The sequence below is a fragment of the Charadrius vociferus genome, unplaced genomic scaffold (genome assembly GCF_000708025.1).
Source record: "Charadrius vociferus isolate BGI_N301 unplaced genomic scaffold, ASM70802v2 scaffold720, whole genome shotgun sequence".
NCBI classification, from domain to species: Eukaryota; Metazoa; Chordata; class Aves; order Charadriiformes; family Charadriidae; genus Charadrius; species Charadrius vociferus.
Window position 1 is genome coordinate 288872 of NW_009646598.1, and position 9784 is coordinate 298655.

The 9784-nt window shown below is 37.2% G+C and overlaps 1 protein-coding gene across 1 annotated transcript in view; it reads right to left on the minus strand.

Moving 5' to 3' along the window:
- Positions 1 to 8360, minus strand: part of THSD7B (thrombospondin, type I, domain containing 7B) — a 281207-nt gene extending 272847 nt beyond the window's left edge. The window contains exon 1 of the mRNA XM_009886664.1: positions 8222 to 8360. Within this exon, the coding sequence (XP_009884966.1) occupies positions 8222 to 8360 (139 nt within the window). The remainder of the gene's footprint in view (positions 1 to 8221) is intronic.
- Positions 8361 to 9784: the final 1424 nt, after the last annotated feature.

Genomic DNA, 9784 nt, shown 5'->3' on the forward strand with positions numbered 1-9784 from the left:
TACTCCCCAGAATGAAATGCCCAGTTAATATATCAACTAGCTGAGAGTGATTAAAATAAACCATAACACTATGTCAATAATCTACGCTACCATGAAATATCCCCCATCCCTTCCAACTTCTCCATTTCCTGTTCCTGGCTTTTACCATTCAGATTTTTTTTTAAAGAAATAATGAAACAAGATTAAGTGGATTACAGCAGGACTATTCCCATACATACTAGGAAAAAGAAAATCCAGAGAAATACCAGTATCAGTGGGCTGACTACCCAAAACTCGTGTCCCTAGAGAGAGTCAGTTCTATTATCTGTATACTGAGAACAACAATATGTAACTTAGGTATTTCTAATACAATTTTGGATATTGTCACCCACTGCTGTACACAAGAGCTGAATGAGGAAGTGATTACCTCAATATATTGAAATCGTTCAATCAAGTGGCTAAGTGAAATCCTTTTTCTAACTAACTTAAGATATAATTATTAAAAAAAAAAACTGCAGGGTTCTGAACAAGGGCAGCAGAATAATTAAATCTAGTACTCCACTGAAACAGGCTGAATATGTGATCATCCATTTTTAATGCTCCACCTATACGTAACAACAGAAATCTTTCCAACAGCTGCATTCAATTAAAAAAATATTAACCCCAAGGAAAAAGTACAAAAACATCCCCATCTGTTTTTCTTGCCACTCACTGTGCTTCTTTTGTGAGTGAAATATGTACAACAATACAATCCAACAAAGTTGAATGAAAAGTACCACAATTCCAATAATAAGCTATCTTTTTTTTTTTTAAATGAACAATTTAAAAGCAACCACTTTTGCAGATTTTCCCCTGTGACCCGCAGCTCTGTTCCCATAGTAACTATTGAGGAAAGAAAAGGATAAGACGCCTAACTTATACTTTTCCCAATACCAACAAAAACCAGAAAAAAGCACCTCATTCTCAAAAACCATTATTCTCAGGAAGGGAAGAGGGACATTAAAAGATTAGTGTGAATCTCCTGTGTAATCTAGTTTAAACCACCACCTACTGAACATTTGATGTTAGTTAGACAAAGATATTTGTTAAAGAGTGCAGTCTTTGTGTAAGAGAACTATTGAAATAGTTTTGCAAGCCCAACAATAACAAAATTACCAGGCACATGCTGTAAAAAGCTTACATCTGAACCAGCAAGCACCGCCGGCAGTTTACAGCCCTGCTGCTGCACAGTACTTGTCTCCGCTGAGGAACTCGTACTCTGCATATTATCTCCAAGCACAGAAAGCGTTAATTTTAACATATATTTTGGTGTCATTTCAGTTCCTCTTTTGCTTGCCTTTTTAATTTGTCTGATACATTATGCTTCCCGTATTGTTTGCTGTAGTACACTTTTCTAGGAAAAAGAAATACCGAAGCCAGCGACTCGTTCTCCAAGCTGTGCCACCAAGAACGTTTCACTGGTGTCTTTGAGTTCCTACAGGAAACCAAAGCTAGTAAGAACATACCAGGTTTTAAAGACAAGGGAAAAGGGCACCAGTTTAAGCATTTCTGCATCTCTGAGCATGCTTTGCAAACCATAGATCCTCCAGGAACAATTCTGCTGTCTCTGACGCTGGACGGCATTCTCTGGGCCACCAGGGCATGTTCTTCAACCACATCCCATACGCTGAGCTTTTAGCCCTGTGGATTAATGATAAATCCAGAAGCTACAGTGGACAGGACCCAGGTGGGTATGCAATGGGATGCTGTGGCACATTTATCCAACACAGCAGCAGACCTCAAGCACCTGGAGGACAGGCTAGGCTGGAAGATGAGCTTCCAGCACAGGAAAGGTTCTTCAGGAGAGAGATGGAGCTCTTCGCACGTTTGTCTGGTTCTCTGACAAACTCACCAGCGTCTACTGCCTGAGGATACAAGGTCTCCACCAAATTTGAAATGTCTCACGCACTTAAATATTATTTGTACCACCACTGCAAAGGGTTATAGAGTAAGGCAACAGATGCACCGCCACAACTCCAAGACAAGTTGGATTCAACTGCTGAGGAAACAAGACCAGACAAGCATACCATATCAGAATTGGAATGGTAAGGGTGAGGTGAAGTAACAGAACCATACTTCAAAATATTTAGATATGTGCGGAAGAGAAGGGTGAAAATGTGGATAGGAAAGGGTAAGGAATAATGAGGAGAGAAAACTAAGTATTTAGCAATCTGAAACAATTGTACTCCTGTCTAACAAAATACGATATTAGCTTTGAGGCCACCTGTAAATTTTCTCAAACATCAGTGACTGATACCAGCCAGCACGTTAAGTTTTGCTGCTAATGAAATTTTGCAAAGCAACTTTCTTTACAAAATTTCAATGATTATTGTTCTTTTAAAAAGCTTTGCATAAATAAACATATAATTTATACTGTCCCATAAAATACTCTTTGCTGAGAATTATTTTGGACCAATTTAGAACTGATTTTAAAAGTGCTATTTTTTGTATTTAAAATCATTTTTAATGGCTACTTAATGAAACTACACCAACAGATTAAGAACAACTAAACTACTTCAAATTAAACTGTTTATTACAAAATATTCAAAAAGAGCACCACCTATATGATTCTGAGATATTTTAAGCCAGGCATTTCTAAATACAATAGTACAATACCAGCGGGTGAAATCTCATCTGAGATTTCATATAATTCTGAGGAGCAATGTTTAGAAAAGATTTAGTTTGACAAATAAGTTCAAAGAGGATATGTTTACTAACGGGGGTCCAGTATAGCTCGGTATCCTTAATTCACAAATACATTAGGAGCAACCACCCAGAGCTGCCTAAATTAAAGAATAGTCTGGCTCAAGTACAAAGGTATAAACTGATCATGAATAAAGTTAAAGGTGAAAATAGGAAGACATCATTCTAGAACAACTTTTCAATCATCAAGTTTATGGCAACAATCTGACTAGTTTTAAAATGGAACTTAATAGGGTTTTTTGAAATTATGTATTAATTGTTGCTGCTGTCAATATCACAAGATAACAATGTATACCCCAAGAGAACCACTGCAGTCCTAAACTCTCAGTATAGTGAAGAACCTTAGAATCATTCAAAATCAAGGCTAAATTGCCAGTTTAGAGTTTAAGTATTTCAAATTCCATCCACCAAGACAGCGTAAGAATAACCTACAATTAGAACATTTGCCACAAAATAAGAAGTTTGAGCACATCAGACAGTCCAAGAAATATCAAACTTCAGATACCACACAAAGATCACTAAAAAGACATTTGCACTTCATTCATGAACTGTTGTCCTATCAAATAAAAAAAAAAAACACCAACAAAACACTTAATCTGGAATTGATTATCATTCTTCACCTCATACAGCTTTTTGAAAAATATCACTTGTTGCAGACCTGCCTTTGAATCTTTTTGCAGTAGGTTTGAGGTCTACTGTCCTTTGAAGATCTGGACTCCTTTTAACATTTGGTGTACATAGGTAAAAGTTTGTCTTTTAAGACGTAAGGTCAAAGGCACTTGCAAACCAGCACTTGGTCTTCCTGAAATTAAGATCTTGAGAAAGGGCATTTTATGGCAGTATTATCTGAGAACAGAGAACAAAAGACCTTTTTCATCTTAGCCATAACTGGCTCACCCACATTCACAAGTAGTTCAAAGGTTCCTCTACGTTAGAAGCTGTTCTCTGAAAAGTTCATTTCGTACCCTTTCCATTATGGATTGTTTCTGTAATGATCAAAATCCATTTGCTAACCCTATTTTAAGAATGACTTTCAAATATGCGTAATACCTGAACTAAAGTTTTCCGATTTCACCTGGAGCAAGAGAACTTATGGCTCACCACACCTAGCTCCCAGAAGCCCACAAACACCAGAAGATTGATGGTTTCTTCCTCAGGTAAAAATCTCTCTACTGTGATCAGATGTATTACAAACCCATTTCCCAGCCTGATATCTTACTTTAAGTGCTCTTCCATCTGTAACAGGGAGCATGTCCCTGCTGGGCTAAATCCCCATCCTGATTTTTTTTTTTTTTTTTTTTTTTTTGAGAGAGAGAGAATTACAGATGGAGAACTCACTGGGACACCACACCTGGGTTTCTAATAGTCCTTCTGCACCCTTCTGTAGCACACAGAATATTATTTCCATGTTAAATAGCATTTTACCAAAATTAGAGAACAATTTTCCTTATAATCAGAACATTTTCATCCCAAAAAAAAAAAATTTTAAAATACTTCCCTTATTAAGAACAAGCTACATCACTGCTTTAGGTCCAATACCCACCTTTTATGGGGTATGTCTCTTATCTCCTTCATTTTCACTAGTATTTTTGAGGAAATGGCATGTGCACGGTTATTGAGCTATAGTTTATGGAGGAGCTGAAGACACCAGCAATGATGGCGAGACTGCAACTTCCCCACACAGCAACTGCAGGCATCTTTAGGAATGGTTATGTCTTTAGCACTTCATAACTGTAATTATCAGCCCCTTTCCCCTAAAGCACCCAAAATATTTCGTGTTGCACATATCTTAGACTTAATTTAGATTTTAGAACTGAATTTTAGAGTTTCAACAGAAAATAAACCAACTGGAGTCATGATGTGAGTTCATGTGTGTATCAATATTCTATTTACAGTTTTAAAAGCTTGAACGGCCATCGTTAAAACATATTAGCAGAAATTCCAGGCACTTTTAGGACCATTCAAGAATTGAAGAAAATCAACATGCTGAAATATGCAAATTGCTAATTGGCTATTGCATTAAACACTATTAATTTACAAGGATTTAGATCCAATTAAATTTTCTCAAGATTGTATCACTAAAACTGCTTTGTTATTTAGCAAGTGTTAGAAAATTATTCAGCTATTTGAGGTTGCTGAGTAATTTAATTGGTATAATTATTGCTTTCATGTTTAGGCTGGCGGTCACAAAATAAGTATCTGACAAGAAATGTCTTGAAACCAAAAGATACAGTGTACAGATATTCAGACATTAATACATCATCTTTAGAAACCAAAGGCTAAAAATAAATGGGTTTAAGACAGGCCAGAAATAAGCAAAATGCAAGCACTAGCCCTTCGAATAGCTGGGAGAAGAGTACATACCAACTACCTCACACTGCCAAGTTCGTAAATTTTAGAAATATAGAGCCTGGTTTTTTTGTAGATGCAGTGATTTCAACACAATTGCTTTCACCTATACCAAGACCACCAAGCCCAGCATGAAAATGTATGAGTCTTCATTAGATAAAGCCAAGGATTCAGCTGAAAAAAAAGCCTGCTTTATAAACTTCAGTGCTGATACAATGGGTTTTTTTTTCCCATCCCTATTAAGGATGCATCTCTGGACTTCTATGTGCTAGGAAAATTTACTTTAGTACTTATAAATTAATTTTCTTAAAGTCAGAGCTTTCGGTAGCATAATCTTATTTAATTATAAAGCATGACATTTCAATCAGAAGTTGAGTTTCTCTACAGCAGGTAAGTAACTTGCCATGCCTGAAACAGACAATTCAAGATTTAAAAACAAAACAGATCATCTCCTTTCGCATCAGGGATTACTCCTCATTAGATTGTTTCATTAAAAAAAAAAAAAAAAAAGACAACAGCTGCAGGTTTTCTTTCTATCAGAATGGATCTGCTCAGTTCTGACATAAAAAACTGCTTCATTTTAAGTTCATTGTGCTGTGCTTTTATTTATTTATTTATTTTTTATTTGGCACCAAAGTCCTCAAACTATAGGATAAGTTTGGTTTGGGTTTTTTTTTTATTATACAAACCACAAATTCATTAGGCTAAGATCTACATGATCTACATCCCAAAGTTATTGTATTAACATCCTGCCGCAACTGGTTATGTTAACCCTCCTACCTCTCCACATCCACCTGCTCCATTCAAGTTACCATCCCTCTCTTTCCAAAACATTCCCCTGTCATCTTTTGAAAGAAAGATACACCTTTGTGATTAACCATACCTGAAAAAAATCATTTCAAGCAAAGTATAAAAATGCATACAAAAGCAAGCCGCATATGCCATGCTGATGGCAGACTGCCATTTACACTCTTTTGTAACTAATTTCAAGGTCATTGCAATTTTACTTTGACATACATGCTTCCAAATGCCTCAGAAACTAAAGCCGCAACACACGCAGCAGAACTATTGAAAGAGAGCCATTAGTTTATTACATATGCCCTGACACTGCAAAATACACCTAGCCTCTTTTAACCAAGATTTTTCCAAAATAAGTATCCATTCAGCCTATTGAGAGAAATCTCAGCCCATTGTGCTGTTTCTTAGGATGATTGCGAAAGACTCAGATTCAGGATTTAGAAATGCTGCTGCTTCACTACTACCGCAAAGAAAGTAGAGGCTTCACAAATAATACTTTGTTTCTCAGGAAAACAAAGTGATTTGGGTGAATGTATATTCATTTCAACCTAGAACTAAACATTGGGGTTTAGATATAACTTTTATCTAATTTTCCACAAAATACTCTAAAGAAAAAATGAAAATTTTGTTTACAAATATAAAAATATTTAACTGGAGAGAAAAAAAAAAAAACAGCCAACTTTGTTTTTGCCAAACAGGGCAAGGAATTTGGCTCAAGCTCACAAGTTATTTTCATTTGGAAAACATTTCACTCCAAGTTGTTTTCTACCTCTCATCACTACATAAGCAGAGAAAGTGCATCAAAATACTGTAAGGATTTAACATTTTTAAAATTACTCTTGAGAGCTCAGATTTTTCTAATTCACTGTGGGAGCCACAAGAACTGACAATTTTCTGCATCGGGAAGGCAGACCTTCACAACGAGCTCATCACAGGGCTTTCAGAGCACGGTAGCCCACATCCACACAAACCTGTGCACCACCTTTTCTTAGTTCTAAATACATCTGCCTCAGATGCCTTTGAAGCATCGATATCTCTTTATTGTCAGCTGGAATCATCAAGTCAAATTAAATTTTTATGACTTCCAGTGCACACCTCTAAAGACTGACAACGGTAGAATACACTTCAGAACTGAAGAGAAGACAGACCGCATTGAAGGGTCTAATTTGGCTTAAGAAAACAACTCTACCTTTCAAAGCTTGTTCAAAAATCATGTAAATAACAGTGAATTGGAGAAACACAGTTTACGATGTTGTTTATCTCCTCTTCATTTTTCATGCAAGCCGTTGTAAAAAAAGTCTTTAGAAATATAGTATCAGATTTTTCTTAACCAGCACTTCACCGGCACTCAGCCTCTCATCCCAGCGGCCAGGGTGAGAAGCTTGCGTTGGTCCTACTAGAAGGATAGGAGCCCTCCCAGAATAATTGTTTCCTCATTCAGCTAATTCAGTCTCTTACCTTCTACAGAACTACAATTAAAAAAAACAAATAACCAAAACAGCAAAGAACCTCTCCAAAAAAAGGGAAGGAAATTATTTTTCCATCAAATTTAATGACTCTCTTGCTCGGTCATAAAAGGCCAAACCTCAAAGTGGCCATAAAAGGCGAAACCCCTGGTTCAGTTGTGTATTTTTGATGAAGTACTTTGAGTAAACATTTCCCAAATTTGCCAATCTTTCCACTTCATTGAACACTCTTTGTTGTTGTGTTGTGCTACAAAATAAGCACCTAATGCGTCATGCTCAGTTTTAGGCATCTGTATCATACTATTTCTTCGTTACCTCCTCCCTCCCAGTAAGAATCGCAGTGGTACCAATGCATCTTCACAAATTTTTCAAACGTTGTACATGCCTGATTCTGAACATTCAAACGTTGCCTGTATCCAATCGGAGTGATGGACAGAAATAATTCACTAAATGTACCAATGAAATGTTAACTACGACTATATCGCTCAAAAGCATGGACTTCTGATTCAGTTCATCCTGAAAGACGCTGGTGTGCCCTTTTCAATTCAAACATGAAAAGAAAATGATTAAATATTTCAAACGAAGCAACATTAGGATGGTGATATTGGGATCCAGTAAAAAATTTACTCTTGGATTAAAAGCATTGAGGAGTCCAGAATTACACTCTAGAGTCACTCTGGTGCATAACTGCAACAGACATGAAGATTAGTAATTTAAAATAGAGAATAAACCCCCCTATTTTTCAGTTACAAAAGAATTTAGAATAGAGACATTATCAGGCTTTTTTAATTTAACATTGAGCTAAAGCAGAATGGAGAAAGGGCAATCACTCTGTCCTTGAATGCAGGAATTATCTAGTAGATAAGCCAACATTATCTTTTTCCTACCTGTTTTCCAGACAAACTGATGACCTCTCCTGGCTTCCAGATCAGCTGTTTGTAACATTAAGAAAACAAACAAAAGGAAGGACTTCCCCAGGCTTTGCCATGCCCAATGAGGAGAAACCCAGTTCTGTTGCAGAAGCATAATTCAGATAATTCAGTCTCTTGTCTTCTTTGGTCCTAGAATTAACAAAAAAAAAAGAAAAAGCTTGCTAAAAGACTTAAAACACCAAGGCAGCAGGCTCAGCCTAAGGGTAACCTGGTGGCCACCGTGCATTTCATAGCCCCTGTATACCGATTTGGGGAGGACAAGTCTGTTATAGAGGTTTCACTTGGAGAGAAAGGTGGGGGGGGAAGGGGAGGGGACCAAGGAGAAGGAGAGGTCCAGCTCCCAGAGGACCTTCAGTCCCATCCTACAAAGCCAGCCACCGCAAATGCTTTTAGCAGGTTCTTAAGATGAAATCTGCCAATGCAAAGAAATGGCAAGGGATCTGATAACCCCGTGATGCGTCCCTTCTTTTCTCTATTTAATTTATCTTCAGCATGAAATTTATCATGGTACAAGCAGACTAAGCCAAAGCTGAGAATGGACTCCAGGTGCAAAATTTGGTTCTGAATACAGACCCCATGTCCTACATTTAAGATCCCTGACAAGTGAAATACCAGATCCGGAACTGGTTTAGCTCCATACCACGTGTGAACATGGGATAAACACAAGCAACACGGTAAATGCAGCAGGAAAAGCAGAGGTTGCTTATCAGTACATCATGAACCAGCCTGGAAGGGAAAACTAGACATTACTCAGGCATTTCTCTGGAATCTGGGGCTCACATTCAAGTCCCTGATCTTTGAGCTCCAGATCAGCAAACAGGTACTCCAGAGAGCTCTCTCTGACTACGGGATTTTAATTAAGTTCTCCAACACTTCAGATGAATACCAGGGTCAGGTTGTGATTGAGAGAGGAATGGATAAAGTCCTGTTGCTGGAACATTTTTACACCATACAACTCATTAAAATAATCACTGTGTGGCGTTGGAAGCAAGGAGGAATGTCTCTCTCTGGGTCTCCCCTACAACACAGGAGCCCAACTTCTAAATGCCTTCTTCAGTGATCGTCCACACTGTTTACACACCATGGAAAAACTCCAAAACAAGAGGGATTAAGAAAGGCATACAATAAAATAAAATCTTAAAAGTTCTGATTCCACCTGGTAATTCAAATCTCTGTTTCTCTCATCCCAAAAGATGACCGACTATCCACTTACGTAGGCAGGTTTTACATGAGTTTCAAGATATTTTGGATTCATCCACATTCAAGTGGGAATAGTTTTGAAGTCTCAAAAAATGTTCATGGTATGTGCTAAATCAAACAAGAGCTAGTTTCTGATGTAAATTTATATATTAAACTTTTCTTATGTAATAGCTTCTGTATTTATACCACGTTTAAATTCTCAACGTATTTCTACTTATTAGTGATTAATCCTACGTTTATAGATAAAAAATGTCATATCCATATTAGCGTATGAAGAGAGATAACACCTGTCTTCCAAGATTTGCCTTCATTGGCATA